General features: G+C 46.8%; 1 protein-coding gene across 3 annotated transcripts in view; it reads right to left on the bottom strand.

Annotated features, from left to right (window-relative positions):
• The window catches only part of LOC141085429 (cell adhesion molecule CEACAM8-like), a 191,576-nt gene that overhangs the window by 52,482 nt on the left and 121,316 nt on the right, over positions 1 to 17,778 (bottom strand). For 2 of the 3 annotated variants that reach the window (XM_073570788.1, XM_073570789.1), the window contains exon 5: positions 17,338 to 17,595. The exons of the other annotated variant lie outside the window; for it this stretch is intronic. In XM_073570788.1, the coding sequence (XP_073426889.1) occupies positions 17,338 to 17,595 (258 nt within the window). The remainder of the gene's footprint in view (positions 1 to 17,337; positions 17,596 to 17,778) is intronic. 3 annotated transcript variants of the gene reach the window in all.

Raw genomic sequence — 17,778 nt, 5'->3', positions numbered from 1 at the left:
GTAGAATCTGAAAAGCTACCCCCTCACAGAGAGTATGATTTCCCTATTGATCTGATTCCGGATGCCCGTCTCCCTAAGGGAAGAATATTTAATCTCTCTGGCCCAGAGCATCAGGCCATGAATGACTATATTGCAGATAGCCTAAGAAAAGGGTTTATCAGACCGTCCATTTCTCCAGTTGGGGCCGGGTTCTTCTTTGTGGAGAAGAAAGATGGTGGTCTCAGACCCTGCATTGATTATCGGGAGTTGAATGCAATCACTATAAAAAACCAGTATCCGCTTCCACTCATCCCTGATCTTTTTAATCAGCTAACAGGAGCCCGTTGGTTTACTAAACTTGACCTCCGGGGGGCATATAATCTGGTCCGCATAAGAAAGGGAGATGAGTGGAAAACGGCCTTCAATACACCCCTTGGCCATTTTGAGTACCTGGTTATGCCGTTCGGACTCAGCAACGCACCTGCCGTATTTCAGCACTTTGTTAATGATATTTTTAGAGACATTTGTGGGGTGTATGTCGTGGTGTATTTAGATGACATTCTGATTTACTCTGCTGACCCTGTGACACACTCTCAACACGTCTGTTCTGTGCTACAAAGACTACGTGAACACTCCTTGTTTGCTAAACTGGAGAAATGTGTCTTTTTTGCTGAGGAGGTACAGTTTTTAGGATACATGGTTTCAGGTAAAGGCTTCCGCATGGATCCTGCCAAGGTCCAGCCTATTAAGGCTTGGGTGCAACCAAAATCGCTGAAAGCGCTGCAGCGATTTTTGGGGTTCGCTAATTATTACCGCAAGTTTATTAGAGGTTTCTCAGAGATTGCCAAGCCACTCACGGATCTGACCCGGAAAGGGGCAGACGTGGCCAACTGGAATCCTGAGGCAATTCAGGCGTTTTCTACGTTAAAAGAGAGTTTTGTGGCCAACCCAGTTTTGGTTCAGCCGGATCTGGACCGTCCATTTATTGTGGAGGTGGATGCCTCTGAAGTCGGAGTGGGAGCAGTGCTATCACAAGGCACTACATCCCTCACTCAGCTTTGTCCATGTGCATTTTTTTCCCGCAAATTCTCTCCCACGGAGAAAAACTATGATATTGGGAATCGGGAACTATTGGCAATTAAATGGGCCTTCGAGGAATGGCATCACTTCCTCGAGGGCGCCAAACACAAGATCACGGTAATTACCGATCATAAGAACCTGACATACCTAGAATCAGCAAAAAGGTTAAATCCTAGACAAGCAAGGTGGGCATTGTTTTTCTCTAGGTTTAATTTTATAATCACCTTCCGCCCTGGTACAAAAAATGTGAGGGCCGATGCCCTCTCTCGCAGTTTCTGCCCCTCACAAGCCGAGGACTGTGAACCAGTTCCGATATTGGCCACTGGGATCATTGTGTCCGCAGTGTCATTGGACCTTCTGGAGGAGATCCGTAAATCCCCAGAACAAGCCCCTGACACTACGCCACCCAACAAATTGTTCGTTCCGCCTGCATTTCACCTACAAGTGCTTAGAGAATCACATGACTCTGTTTTGGCAGGCCATCCTGGTCTCAATAATACCGCCAGATTGATAACTAGGAATTTTTGGTGGCCGACGGTGGTTAAGGACTGCAAAGAATATGTCTTAGCATGTGAGGTCTGTGCCCGCGCCAAGTCCTCCCATACTCGCCCTGCCGGCTGGCTCCAGTCCTTGCCCACCCCCGAGAGTCCATGGACCCACATCTCCATGGACTTCATTACGGACCTACCGTCCTCAGATGGAAAGACGTGTATCTGGGTGGTGGTGGACAGGTTCAGTAAACAATGTCATTTTGTCCCCCTGTCGGGGTTACCTAACTTGGAAACGTTGAGTAAACTGTTTATTGTACATGTGGTACGTTTACACGGTGCCCCTTCAATATTGTGTCTGACAGGGGTACCCAATTCGTGTCAAAGTTCTGGAGGGCGTTCTGTAAACGCGTTGGTATTGAGCTATCTTTTTCCTCGGCTTACCACCCTGAAACCAATGGGCAAACCGAACGTGTCAACCAGGCTCTGGAGCAATAATACCTTCGTTGCTACATCTCAGAACACCAGTCCGATTGGGCAGAACATCTGCCACTAGCCGAGTTTGCCCTAAACAATCAGTATCTGGACTCCATTAAGTCTACCTCCTTTTTCTGCAACCACGAGCTGCATCCGCGCTTTGGCTCATTCTCGGCCAGAATGTCGGAGCTTCCTGGGGTAGAGAAAAATATACATCGTTTAAAAACCATTTGGTCTGAGGTAAACTCTAACTTGAAAGGGGCCCGAGTTAGACAGACCTCGGCAGCGAACAAACGGCGATCCAAAGGACCGCACCTGGGAGTTGGAGACAAGGTTTGGCTCTCCACCAAAAACATCAAGCTTAAAGTACCGTCTGCCAAACTGGGTCCCAGATTTATTGGTCCATACGAGATTATAGAGGTGATTAACCCGGTGGCCTTCCGTTTAAAACTCCCTCAGTCTTTCAAATTACCCAATGTCTTCCACAAGTCTCTCCTCAAGTTGTATCGCTCCCCAATTCACCCTGTCCCGTCCCCTCCTCCTCCCGTTTCGGTCGGAGGGTCCTTGGAGTATGAAGTCCAGGGTGTCCTTGACTCCCGCCTTGTAAGAGGGTCCGTACAGTATCTGGTACACTGGAGGGGCTATGGCCCGGAGGAGAGGTCCTGGGTCCCTTCGCGGGACATCCATGCAAAAGCACTAATTAGAAGGTTTCACCTCCTTCACCCTGACAAACCAGGTTTTGAGGGTCCGGAGGCCCCTCTTGGAAGGGGGGGTACTGTCACGTCTCCATCAGATTTGGGGCCTGCTGTTCCGGTCGCAGCCACTAGGAGGCGCCGGGCCGCCACTTCGCCATCAGACTCGGGGACGGCTGTTCCTGCCTCGGCCACTGGGAGGCGCCGTGGTTCTATTACGTCGCCGTCAGACTCAGGGCCTATGGTCCCAGCTTTAGCCACTAGGAGGCGCCGGTCTGTCACGTCACCGTTGGATTCGAGGCCTGCTGTTCCAGTCACGGCCACTAGGAGGCGCCAGACCGCCACTTCACTGTCAGACTCGGGGACGGCTGTTCCTGCCTCGGCCACTGGGAGGCGCCGTGGTCCGCCCGTGAGTTATGGTGGTGACAGAGAAGTGGCTCCTGCGCAGGCATCTGGTGGGCGCAGGCTCCGCCCCTCTGTCAGTCATCAGGGGGTTACTGCAACTCCATCTGGCCTGGTCCTGGGGGCGGCCCTGATGACATCACCAGTCCAGGAACCTGTGAGGGATGACCTGATCCCTCAAATACCTTGGGACTGGTCTTGCAAGCCGCCGGATATATTCTTGGTTCCCCTGTGTGTTACTTAGTGATTGATTTCTGTTTGACTCTGACCTCAGCCTGGATTTCTGACCCCTCTTTTGCCTGACGATTCTGTACTTCTGCTACTCTCCTGGTTTGTGACCTTGGCCTGGATATTCTGACTCTGCTACTTCCTAACGATTCTGTACCTCTGCCGCCCTCCTGGTTTTTGACTCTGACCTTGGCCTGAAATTGACTCTGCTATTGCCTGCCGTTTTTGTACTTCACTCTGACGACCGTCCTGCTCTGGCCGCTGCCCCTATTCAGACAGTACCTCCTGGGCTCTGTTGTAAATCCAGATCCCTGTATAGGGGTAAAGGGTATCAGTGTTTCTCGGGGTGTTGCCTGGCTGCAGCCCAGAACCACAGACGGACGTTACAGATATGGTCAATGACCTGAAGAGAGCTGGGACTACGCCATCATGGATTAAAATCCTGCACAGCACGCAAGGTCCCCCTGCTCACGCCAGTTCACCAATGACGATCTGGATGATCTGAAGGAGTCATGCAAGGTCTTGAGGTCAGATGAGACCAAAATAGAACTTTTTGACATCAATTCCACTCACCGTGTTGGGAGGAAGAAGGATGAGTACAACCCCAAGAACACCATCCCAACCGTGAAGCATGGAGGAGGAAATATACTTTGGGAGTGCTTTTCTATAAAGGGGACAGGATGACTGCACCATATTAAAAATAAGATGGATGGGGTCATGCATCTCGAGATTTTGGCCAACAACCTTCTTCTCTCAGTAAGAGCATTGAAGATGTGTTGTGGCTAAGTCTTCCAGCATGACAATGACCTGAAACACACAGCCAGGACAACTAAGGAGTGTTTCAATGAGAAGCATTTCAAGCTCCTGGAGTGGTCTAGCCAATCTCCAGCCCTGAACCCAAGAGAAAATCTTTGTAGGGAGATGAAACTTAATGATGCCCAGTGACAGCCCCAAAACCTTAAAGATCTGGAGAAGATCTGTATCGAAGAGTGGGCCAAAATCCCTGCTGCAGTGTGTGAAAACTTGGTCAAGAACTACATAAAACTCAAAACATCTGATCTCTATACTTGCAAACAAAAGAATTTGTATCAAATATTTTCTGTTTTTCTATTGTATCAAATACTTATTTCATGCAATAAAATGCAAATTAATTATATAAAAATTATACAATGTGGTTTTCTGGATATTTTTTTAAGATTCCGTCTCTCACAGTTGTAGTGTACGTACGATAAAAATTACAGATCTCTCCATTCTTTGTAGATGGGAAAACTTGCAAAATCGGCAGTGTACCACATACTTAATTTCCCTACGGTATGTTACGATAATCTAATTATTCACTCAAGGTAAAATATAACACTAAAAACTGCAAATGGACTCTGCCAGTTCAGTACAGACTAAAGATCCTGACACTGCAGTCCTTAGTGGTAACTGTGTGAGTTGATATAGCCCTAACCACAGACTTGACTATGGTAACTCAGACCAATGCTGCCTGAAAGGCTGTCGAGAGCTTTACATTCCTCCTAAAGAACCAGAGGGCAGAGCAGACTGCAAATTACCTACAAAAAGGGAAAGTGTGCTGAAAGAAAAGATCCCAGAGTGAGTAAAACAAATTACAAAATACAAAATATAGGATTAAATACGTACTGTTAGAAAATAAACTTCTTAACAACTAATAAACTACTTCTTAACAAGAAACAGAAGAAAGGTGCAGGATTAAAGAACAGCAAAAAGATAAACCATTGATGGTCTTTCACTGACAGGATTAAACTACAGTAGTATGACTGGATTTACAAATTAGACTATCACTAGCAGGAAATACCAGCAGAGGGAAATTATATAAAGCCGCACCCAAAAGGTGATAGGGCAGACAAATGACTAAAGGAAAACCCTTTTTATCCTAAATTGATTGTAGCAAGGATAATAGAACACCTGGAGAAAAAGTGTATCTGCTGTGGCTTGGCTGACAGAGAAGCTGACCACAAAGCACAGGCTCAGGGGTTTGTACCCAAATGCATGACAATATATATTTTTTTTCAATCATGGTTGGGGAAAGGAAATAAAATGTAACAAACCTTTAGTTGCTGCTCAAAAATAATATTTTATTAAAGGGCCATGGCTGAAACAATAAGCCATTGTATTTGATGGGTCATTTTATCTGGACTGCTATTTTCGAGCAAGTTGGAATGCTAGAGGGTGCTTGACCCGAGCAAAGAGCCCAATGTATGTCTATGGGAAACACAAGCATTTTTGCTGTGCCCCCCCGGCGGTTTGCAGATGGACTAAAAATTGCGGAAATCGATGGGAGCAGTGCTCATATGACACGGGAACAGCATGGGGAAGACCCCTGGAAGCATTTCAGACTCCCAGGTCACTGCTGTGAACAATGTTGTCAGAGTCTTACACCGCTTTTACAGACTCGCAATAAAACATACAGAAACGAAACCAAAATGGATTTCTTGGGAAATATGTTAAGGAACATCCTTTCCAGGGTAATGACTTGTATATAAGGCAAAATAAATAACCAAAAACAAAAATGCTCCTCCACACCTTGGGCTATGTTCACACGTAATGTTTGTGTTTTTGAACTTTAGCATTGCTTTCAACCAAGACAAATACATTCACTGGGAAATGTCATTTTAGCATTTTACAACCTTATTTGGCCATGTGGTGTGTGACACATCATCAGATACATCCTGTTTCATTCATAAAGGAGGGACTCTGAAAGTCACATAGCTTATTTTTATAGGACCATCAGGCGGCCTTTACTATTCTTAAAGGGCCAGCAGTCGGCCCTCATTATTTTTACAGATCCATAAGCCGGCTAAGCTTTGTTATTCCCATTATTAAACAGTGGGTCTCTAGTTGCGTATGCAGTGAGCGGCAGGGCTGCCAAAATTTTGGACGCATTCCAATACCCATTTGAAGAGACGTACACTACCATTCAAAAGTTTAGGATTACTTAGAAATTTCCTTATTTTTGAAAGAAAAGCACAGTTTTTTCCAATGAAGCCAACAATAAATGATTCAGAAATACCGTATATACTTGAGTATAAGCTGACCCGAGTATAAGCCAACCCCCCTACTTTTGCCACAAAAAACTGGGAAAACTTATTGACTCGAGTATAAGTCTAGGGTGGAAAATGCTCCATAGATTATTCCCCCATATGCTGCCCCCATAAGAAGCTCCATAGATTATTCCCCCATATGCTGCCCCCAAAAGATGCTCCATAGATTATGCCCCCATATGCTGCCCCCAAAAGATGCTCCATAGATTATGCCCCCATATGCTGCCCCCATAAGATGCTCCATAGATTGTTTCCCCATATGCTGCCCCCATAAGATGCTCCATAGATTATTCCCCCATATGCTGCCCCCATAAGATGCTCCATAGATTGTTCCCCCATATGCTGCCCCATAAGATGCTCCATAGATTATTCCCCCATATGCTTCCCCCATAAGATTCTCCATAGATTATGCCCCCATATGCTGCCCCCATAAGATGCTCAATAGATTATGGACCCATGTGCTGCCGCTGCTGCTGCATGTAAGAATAAAAAAAGACATACTCACCTCTCCGGCGCTATGTGTCAGGTGCCGGTGTCACTGCTGGCACCTGAGATACTCACCTGTCCTGTGTCCATGACTGCTTGCTGCTGTCTGGCACGTCATCGGTCAGTGTCGTTCAGACTGCAGGGGGCGCGGTGCATGCTAACCACGTCACCGCATCCTCTGCTGTCTGAAGTTACTGACAAATGACGTGCCAGACAGCAGCAAGCAGCGATGGACCGGGGGACAGGTGAGTATCGCTATACTTACCCGTACTGATGCTGTCTCTTGAGCCCCCAGCTTCTCCGCACTCTCCCTTCCTGCCTTCAGCGGTCACGTGGTACCTCTCATTAAAACTCATGAATATGCGCATATTCATGAGTTTTAATGAGCGGTACCACGTGACCGCTGAAGGCAGGAAGGGAGAGCGCGGAGAAGCTGGGGGCTCAAGAGACAGCGTCAGGACGGGTAAGTATGACCTGACACCCCCTCCCTTCTGACCCCCTGGTGTATATGACTCAAATATAAGCCAAGAGGGGGACTTTCAGCCCAAAAGAATGGGCTGAAAATCTCAGCTTATACTCAAGTATATATGGTACTCTATACATTGTTGATGTGGCAAATGACTATTCAAGCTGCAAATGTCTGGTTTGTAGTGCAATATCTTCATAGGTGTATAGAGGCCCACTTCCAACAACCATCACTCCAGTGTTCTTATGGTATTTTGTGTTTGTTAACTGTGTAAGAAGGCTAATGAATGGTTAGAATACCCTTGAAAACCCTTGTGCAAGTATGTTAGCACAGTTGAAAACAGTTTGGCTGATTAGAGAAGCTATAACCCTGACCTTCCTTTGCGGTAGTTGAGAATCTGGAGCATTACATTTGTTGGTTCCATTAAACTCTCAAAATGGCCAGAAAAAAAGAACTTTCATGTGAAACTCGACAGTCTATTCCTGTACTTAGAAATGAAGGCTATTCCATGCGAGAAACTGCCAAGAGACTACAACGGTGTGTACTACTCCCTTCAGAGGAGAGCACAAACAGGCTCTAACCAGAGTAGAAAGAGAAGTTGGAGGCCCTGCTGCACAACTGAGCAACAAGACAAGTACATTAGAGTCTGTAGTTTGAGAAATCGATGCCTCACAGGTCCTCAACTGGCAGCTTCATTAAATAGTACACGCAAAACGCCAATGTCAACGTCTACACTGAAGAGGCGACTCCGGGATGCTGGCCTTCAGGGCAGAGTGGCAAAGAAAAAGCCATATCTGAGACTGGCTAATAAAAGGAAAAGATTAATATGGGCAAAAGAACACAGACATTGGTCAGAGAAAGATTGGTAAAAAGTGTTATGGACAGACAAATCCAAGTTTGAGATGTTTGGATAACACAGAAGAACATTTGTGAGATGCAGAACAACTGAAAAGATGCTGGAAGAGTGCCTGACGCCATCTGTCAAGCATGGTGGAGGTAATGTGATGGTCTGGGGTTGCTTTAGTGCTGGTAAAGTGGGAGATTTGTACAAGGTAAAAGGGATTTTGAATAAGGAAGGCTATCACTCCAGTTTGCAATGCCATGCCATACCCTGTGGACAGCGCTTGATTGGAGCCAATTTTATCCTACAGCAGGACAATGACCCAAAGCACACCTCCAAATTATGCAAGAACTATTTAGGGAAGAAGCAGGCAGCTGGTATTCTATCTGTAATGGAGTGGCCAGTCACCAGATCTCATCCCCATTGAGCTGTTGTGGCAGCAGCTTGACCGTATGATACGCAAAAAGTGCCCATCAAGCCAAACCAACTTGGTAATCTCCATATTACCTCAGCAAATTAACTGCTAGAATGACAAAGGTCTGCAATGCTGTAATTGCTGCAAAGGGAGCATTGTTTAACGAAAGCAAAGTTTGAAGGAGAAAATTATTATTTCAAATAAAAATCTTTGTTTCGAACGTTGTCAATATCTGGACTAGATTTTAAATTCATTTTGCAACTCATTAGATTAATAAAAGTATGAGTTTTCATGGAAAACACAAAATTGTCTGAGTGACCCCAAACTTTTGAATGGTAGTGTACAGGAGGGCCTCCTGAAAGCAGTGTTCCCATTATTACGAAGTTGGTACTCACATACTGTTTGCCTGTACAGCGAATGCAAGGCCTGGCCAAAATCAATGCCCCTTGGAAGAGACGTGGAGGAATGCCTCATAAAAAAATTGTCCCATTAAAAAGCAGCGGGTCTCCTATACTTTTAATGCCCATGCACTAAGTGTATGGGCTGACAAACATTTACCCCTGGGAGGTATACATGAAGATTCTGCATACATTTTTTTTTATAGGGGCATAAAACACTCTGTTGCATCACGGACCACGGTCACCCTGGTGATATGGTGGTGGAGGATGAGGATGAGGAGAAGGAGGAGGGCAACAGCAAATAGCCAAAATCAGGAAGCATATATCCATGTGTGGGTGTGAAGAGGTGCATGGGAATAGGCCTCCCAAAAGAATACACTAGATCTCAGTTTATATTATGCTGTTATCATTCGGTGGTGTCGAGAAGTCTGGCCCAATCCAGCCCTTGTTCATTTTTATAAGAGTCAGCCTGTAAGGGGATGAGATAGAATTACCTCCTTGCTTCCCTTTCTCTAATTGTCTTTGATCTGTTAATGTTTTCATATTGCTAATGTTGTTAATGTCTATGATAAATGCTTGCGGTACTGCTACATAGGAACATGTATTACCACTCATATTTTTGGAACTGACACATTTATGTGTCAACATGCTTTGGAGACTGTGTTTCTAAGTGTTGTACTGTATATAATGTAATGTGATGAATACTGATATTCATGTACAGTCTAGGGTAAGTGCATCCTTTTGGGACATTAGAGGAGGGCTCTTTAGTATATAGTTCTTATACATAGGGTAAGTGTAGTTCTGTTGTGGGCCACTAGATGGGGGCATACTAGTGGACATTACAGGTATAGCTTATAGGATGTTTATAGAGGTCCAAGTGTAGGATGGGCTGGCGGGTAGTAAGACAGAAGTTTATAGGAGTTTCTAGCTTATAGGATGTTTATAGAGGGCCAAGAGTAGGAGGGGCTGGCGGGTAGTAAGACAGAAGTTTCTAGGAAGTTAGGTCAGACAGGGTCAGGGTGCCCAAGTGTCCACATTGGCTATAGGCCCGGACAACTTGGCAGCCACGTAACGTTAAAGAGCTGCAGCCCACGTTACCCATGGCCACTGTGTGTCATAGCAGTGGGCCAGTGCAGGAAAGTAAAGATGTGGTGACTCAACGCCTGGGAAGATGCTTTAAGGGCAGGAGCCAGTTGGGCTGAGGAGATGAAGGAAGTCGGAGCTTCGACAACTTCGGTAAAAACGGGCCAGATGCTTTACCAGAGGCAACCAAACCTGGTGACTGATAATTTGAGTCTGGGGCAAAACAGGCAGAAAGAATTGTCATCATTTTGAGGTCAGGCCAGGAAGGAACTTGGAAGCAGTCTAGGACAGTCCGGTCCGGGCTTGTACTGCACAGAAGTGACAGGGAAAGATGAGGAACCAAGTGAATATCATGATGTGCCAACTGTGGATGTAACATGTGAAGTATTAAGTAAGGAGAGTGTTCAGGTTAACCTGGACTGTCTCCGACGCTGGGGGTCGCCTGGAGGAGGGACCGTCATCGACTGGGAAGTGCCCAGGGAAGTCTGGATGTGGAGATGCAGGTATGCTGAAGGGAAGAATCTCAGGTCACGACTACAGTCTTGTCCCTCCCTTACAAGCACGTCAGCATTTTCAGTTGACAGGCGGATGCGCTTATCAATTATAAATCCACCAGCGGCACTAAAAACCTGCTCTCACAAAATGCTAGCGGCAGGGCAGACCAGGACCTCCAAGGCGTAGCGAGCCAGTTCAAGTCAGGTGTCCAGCTTGGATACCCAATACTTATACAGATAAATCATGAAAGACGTTGGTACGGTCAGCAAGGTACTCTCTCAGCATCTTCCAAAGTTTTGCACTCCTTGTGAGAGTAGCCCACACCTCAGGGCCTGTTCAATGTGAGTGACTGAAAAAACTCTCCCAGAACTTTGAGAGTGTTCCCCTGCCTCTGCTGGTTTGGAGTTGTGTCTCTTTAGCCTGTACTCCTTGGTTGTCCAAGGAACTATGACCTCTGCCGCCAGCGTTTTTCAGATGAGAGTTTTTTTTAATAATTCCGCAAAAAGGGCCTTCTGGTACTGCCCCATTTTAGTAGACCTGTCCACCTTAGGAATAAGAGATAGAAAGTTCTCCTTGTAGTGTGGGTCTAGAAGTGTCACCAACCAGTAATGTCTGTCTCCCAAAATATTGCGAACACGAGGTTCACGGGAAAGGCAGTGTAACAAACAGCCATGCGTGCCAGACTGCTAACAGGCAAGACTTCCATGTCCTCACCAAGAGAACGACTGACCATGCTCTGCTCCTCCTCTTCCCTGTCCTCAGGCCATCCACGCTGAACAGACGGTATGACAGTTGTGGAGGTAGTACCGTCTATAGCGCATTAAATTAGCTTCTGTTTTTCCTCCTCCTCTTCCTCATTGTCAACCAAACCATGTTGGGATGACATGAGGCTGGGTGGTGTGTTTATGGTTCCTTGCTTCATCTCATTGTGCTCTGCCTGCAATGCATCCTCTTTGATTGTGAGCAGAGAGTGTTTCAGAAGACAGAGAAACAGGATGGTGATGCTAATTATGGCGCCATCACCGCTCACCATCTTGGTGGAGACCTCAAAGTTTTGGAGGATGGTACATATGTCTGACATCCATGTTCACTCCTGAGGTCTTATGTGTGGAGTCTGAACTGAATACTGAAGGCCTTGTTGATACTGGTAGTCAACAACTGCTCTCTTCTGCTCACAAATCCTTCCCAAATCTGCAGTGTAGAGTTCCAACGCGTGTGGACATCACACACCAGTCGGTGAACTGAAAGGTGCAAACACTGCTGAAGCACGGCAAAGGAGGCGGAAGCTGTAGTTGACTTTCTAAAATGGGCACACAGGCAGCGTACTTTAACAAGCAACTCCAGCAGCCTTCGGGTAGGTTTTGAGAAACCGCTGAACCACAAGGTTAAGCATATGGGCCAGCCATGGTACGTGTGTGAGCTCGCCTCAGAGCCGCCACCAGGTTCCGGCCATTGTCTCACATGACCATGCATGGCTGTAGGTTCAGCGGTGTCAGCCACAGATCTGCCTGTTCTTTCAGAGCTGTCCACAACTCTTCAATATTGTGCGGTTTGTTACTTAAGTATATTAGCTTCAGCACAGCCTGCTGCCGCTTGGCTGAGGCAGTGCTGCAGTGCTACCAGCCTGTGACTGATGTGGTCATTTCTGAGATGGAGGCTGAAGAGGATGAAGATGAGGTGCAGTAGCTGTAGACTGTGGGGGCAACCCTGATTTACCTAGGGTCTGCGATCCTTGGTGTTGGGATGACATGTTCCATCCCAAGGTCTGACTGGGTTCCGGCTTCCAATATGTTAACCCAGTGAAATGTACCATTCCTCCCCACAAGCACTTGTCCACGTGTCTGTGGTTAGGTGGACTTTCGAAGTAACTGCATTGTTGAGGGCAAGCTAATGTTGTGGGACACGTGCTTGGGTAATGCGGGGACAGCACACCTTGAGAAATAATGGGGGCTGGGAACTGAGTACCGAGAAATGGCCGCTGCCATCAGGTTGCGAAAAGCTTCCTTCTCTATGAACCTAAAAGGCAACATTTTGAGCTCAAGCAGTCGAGAAATGTGTGAATTTGGTAGTGTGGCCTGTGGAGCTTTGTGTTATGATTAGGTAACCGAGGAGGATAGCAGGGAAATAGGCTAGGCAACCAGATAACCAGAGAGGTTGGTAGCTTGGCGGATTGCAGACCCCTAAACTGGCGACACAACTAGAAGTAGTCATAGGATGTACCTATGATGCCCTAGATGCCTAGGCACAGCCAAAGACTTAACTAAACCTAAAGAGAGAAATGGGAAAGCTAAACTGCCCCAGAGTAGAACCCCAAAGGAAAAGATAGCCCCCGAACATATATTGCCGGTGAGACAAGATGAGGCACAAAAACAGGCAGAAAATAGAGTAAGCAAATGATGGGGCCCAAACTGTCTAGATAGAACAGGACAGGAAAGGATACTGTCTGCAATTGTAGGGTTCAGAAGGTTCGCAGGATGCAGTGACGAGACACGAGACTGAGTGTGGTTTGTGGAATAAACTTTTATAAACTGTAGCCACTGGGGCTATTTTGAGCAAACAAAAAGTATTAACAACAACCAGTCCACGCAGGGACTCAACAAACCTAACAACACTTTCTTATTGTAAATGCGACTAACCTGGTTTGCCCGGGTGCTATAGGCCACGTATGACCAAACTTCGGGTCCTTATCGACAGGCCCTGAAGAGACGAGGCCGGTGGGGCGCAACAGGCCCTGACGAAACGATACCGATGGGGCGCAACAGGCCCTGAAGAAACAATGCTGGTGGGGCGCAACAGGCCCTGAAGGAATGATGCCGGTGGGGCGCAACAAGCCCTGAAGAAATGCTGCCGGTGGGGTGCAACAGGCCCTGAAGAAACGATGCCGGTGGGGTGCAACAGGCCCTGAAGAAACGATGCCGGTGGGGCGCAACAGGCCCTGAAGAAACGGGGCCGATGGGGGCAACAGGCGTCTCCTTGCGGCTCTAGTCTCACCGCGGAGTTATGACGCAGTCTCTAAATATAACCGTTCACCAACCTCTGCTCAGGGTCCCTTAGCACACCGGACAGGGGCCTCTACTGCTGCCTGTTGCGAGGTGGCGCCCCCTGGGGCCGGTGATGACAGGGCCGCAGCTGTGGGAGAAGGCAGGGGGGCAGTGTCCTGACCGATGTAAAGAATGGTCTGACATCGCAGCGGTCAGTGGAGGTCGTGGGCTTGTCACAACAGGGCAGGAAACAGCGGGGCGGCTGTATGCGACCGTATGAGGGAAGCGGCCGCCGGTGAAAGGCTCTCACGTGTCACTTGTCGGTAAGTCCGCAGCTTTCCTTTCACAGGCCCCTGCCAGTCTCTCCACAACACACCATCCGCTCCCTCAGTCCTCTCTCTCTCACATGGCTTCCTGTCTGTTGTCCGGCTCTCTGTCAACTGCCACTTCAGCGCGCCCCCTGCTCCTTTTAAGCTTGCCCCGCCCCCTGTTTCCTTGACAACTTCAGTCAAGTCTTTCCTTTTACTGTCCCCCCAGTATCGTTCCCTCAGGAACCCTGATGGCAGTCCCCTGGGTACCTGCCCATTCAATGTCTGGGAGTCCTCCTCCCCACACAATCACGCAAAACCCCCTAAGAAAAATCCAACACGTCTGATATGCAAAAATACTGAGGCCACACGACCTCTCCCCCACTAAATCAGAATCCTGGTGTAGGCTGGATGCAAAGCAAAGATACTGTTATAACAGGGGACTATAGATACTGAAAAAACTGACAAGCTGTGGCATATGAAACAGAGTCCAGCACAGGTCCCAACAGGAAACCAGGCTGGACTCACACCAGCAAAGCAGCAATCAGAGAAAAGCAAAATGGAACAAAATGTAAACAGATTCAAGAAGACAAATAACTTATCTGAAAGATGCAGGACAGAGCAGGTGGCAAGCAGACTTCCAAAGTGCTCAGGAAGCAAACCATATCACCGGCAACAACTGAGGGAAGGTTGCTCACTTAAATCTCTCCAGTCTGTAACACCTGACCTCCAATCATCATCCTCAGGTGATTAACTTCGGTCAGCCAGACCAGCTCCATTACCAGCAGCAACCACCAGAGGGAGCACAAACTCAGAAGCCAGGTCAAAAGTGTTCACAACAGCTTTGGCTGCGTATTTGCGCTTGCGTTCCAAGAACTGGGGTATGGATAACTGAACTCTGCGCTGGGACAAGGACGTGGACGTGCTTGATGATGGTGCTAGTTGAGTGTGTGCAATGACAGGTGTAGGGCAGGAGGCATCTTTGCATACACCATGGATAGGGGATTGGCTTGCACACACAACAGCAGAAGAAGCAGTGGTGTCACCTTAAGACACTGTTCCTGGACCGTGGGGGTTCGACCCACAAAGTCAGGTGCTTCGCTTCCATGTGTCTGATCATGTTGTTGGTGGTCAGGCTGGTAGTTTTGCTACCACTGCTGACGCTGGCCTGGCAGGTGGTGCAAATGGCCTATTTGGGGTTATCGGCAGAGTCATTAAAAAACAACCAGACTCGGAAAGACCTAACAGTTGCACTGGCAACTTCTGTCATGTTGGTGTTACGGGGAACGGTTGCCCTCCTTCTGTCTGCGGCCACCACATTGCCTCTTCCTGCTTGTTGGGGTGCTAGGCCTCCCTCCCCCTGTGTGCTGTTGTCCTTGCTCTGAATGTCCTCCTGGCAGGTTGGGTCAGTTCCTATATCATCCACATGATAATGAAAAATAGTCAGCACTCCAGTCGATATCGTGGTGTACGTGGAGAGAATGATTCATCCAAGAAAAGAGGAAATCCCAGCACTCACATGTGTTGATTTAATTTGCTTTATTCCACACGGCAAATAAAATTAAATGGAGGCCTGAAATGACACAATTTTTAGTGCACTGACATGTGTTCCCTGAGACAGACAAACTCCTGTTTAAAATAGCTGGATTTTTACGATGTAATATGGAAAGGATCTGGCTGTATTCTGCAGTGCCTACAAGCAAATGGAGCAGAAAAACAATGTGCTCTTGATTGCTTTTTCAGCAAAGAATCAGGATTCAGATCCCAAAAAAATTATTCCTGGCCCCTGATACCTGGGGCTATGTCTACAAATATCTGTTATAGCAGCAGCAGACAGAACTGCAATGGACCCTCTTGCAATATACACTGCAGTCTGCCACATTCAGTGCCTGCCTGCCTAGCACTGATATCTCTGCAGCTTTATTAGTTCTCAGAAGGAATGTTAGTGGAGATGGATATGTGTCAAATATTGTGGTATACCTACACTAACTAACACACAAGCAAATCTTTCCCTATCTCAGCAGCAACTCTCCCTAAACTGGCTGATTCCGGAGCAGACTGTGACGAGCATGGCAGCGCCAGGTCTGATATAGACCTGATGACGTTGTGCGGCCAGCCAATTACTGTAATGCCACAACCAACATGGATGCGGCATTACAGTGTATGGCAGACAATCCCTGCATGTTCGATGGCTCTCTAAAGAGTGCCAAACATGCAGGGCGGGGACCTGAGCTCCCGCCAAGCAACCCAGGAAATATTCGGCGAGCTCTGAGCATCTCGAGCAGTGAGATGCTCGGGCGAGCACCAATTAGTGGCTAGCATGCTCGCTCATCACTAGATAATACGGTTTTGATGGCTAACAAAAAACAAACTATTGCAATTCTAGTTTACAAATACTCAACATGTTGCTATTCCACAAAAAAGGGATAATTTTTGGACCAAAGCTTGTTAAAAAGCCATGTCTTGCTCCAACTACACAGCATGTCGATAAATAGTAAGATAGTAAGCATTTTCCATCAAAAAAGCATGTTGAGAACACAATTAGGGATGGGCGAGTCTACTCGCTAGGACTCGTTACTCTGCGAATAGTAAGGGACTCGCTGGACTCGTTACTCGGCGAGTCTCCCAGTGATTACTCGCACAGTAACGAGTCCAATGCAAGTCAATGGCAATCCTAGTTTTGTCAGAGTTTTTTTTTTCTCACTCGCTAGACTCGCTATATCACATCGCTGTCAACAGCGAGTCTGAGCGAGTCTACGATTCCGAGTTCTGTATACTGGATTCGGGACTCGCTTATACAGAATCTGTTATGTTCCTACAAGTTTCCAAGACAGCCTATGTCAACACACAGCGATTGTGAGAGCGAGTCTGAGCGAGTCTACGAATCCCGAGTCCTGTATACTGGATTCGGGACTCGCAAATATAGAATCTGTTATGTTCCTTTGTAATTTGTAAATCGCACATTACTCGCTAAGACTCGCTTCCCCATTCATTAACATTGGACTCGCTAGACTCGCAATGAGTAGCGAGTCCCGGGCTCGGACTCGCTAGAGTCAAGCGATTCCGAGTAATTTAGGACTCGCCCATCACTAAACACAATGGCATTGCTAAGGCTGTGTTTTCATTAATGAGCTTGAAAGGGATTGGAAAGAATCCTACAGACATCTTTTAAGGCTAAATTTAAAGCTTTGAGATGCTTTTGATTTGCGGTGAATTGATTAGCCGCCAATCACGCTTACTAGCAGAATTCATCCAAGGTGAAAAATTTGAATTTCAAAACCTTTTCTCATCTTTACTGATCTACATCAGTTTTAGTAGATCCAAAAGGAAGGGACTGAATGGTTCTCTAGGATTTGCAACCATAAATACATATACTAAATCTGGCAATATTTCAACTATCTTAAACTGTAAAACAGATGTATTAGCAATGAAACCATTTCTTTATGCCTTTACCTGCAGTCACACTCACATATGCAGAGCCATTAGCAGACAGAAGAGTCACGGGGTTCCTCGCCACACATGTGTACAGTCCGCGATCCTTAGGTGCAGCTTTACTAATCTTATATTTGCTTGTCTTTCCCTCTAAGTCTGTGCCATTGATTTTCCATTGGTATTCAGGAGGTGGGAAAGAATTAGCAGAACACGTTAAAGTGACTGGAGAACCAGGGTTCACAAGTACTGCTCCATCTATTTGTATCTTATCTGGGCCATCTGCAAAACAAAAGTACAGTAGTAACATTGGGTAAAGTTGCCTATGAGATATTTAATTGTAATAATTCCAAAATGAATGGGTCCTCACTAGTGATGAGCTTTCCGATACCGCAAGTATCGGGTATCGGCCGATATTATCTGTATCGGAATTCAGATACTGACTTCCGATACTTTTTTCATATC

The sequence above is a fragment of the Dendrobates tinctorius genome, unplaced genomic scaffold (assembly GCF_039654945.1).
Source record: "Dendrobates tinctorius isolate UK_male_01 unplaced genomic scaffold, ASM3965494v1 ptg000028l, whole genome shotgun sequence".
Lineage (NCBI taxonomy): Eukaryota > Metazoa > Chordata > Amphibia > Anura > Dendrobatidae > Dendrobates > Dendrobates tinctorius.
The sequence above is the reverse complement of the archived record's forward strand: the minus strand, read 5'-3'. Positions and strand labels throughout refer to the sequence as shown.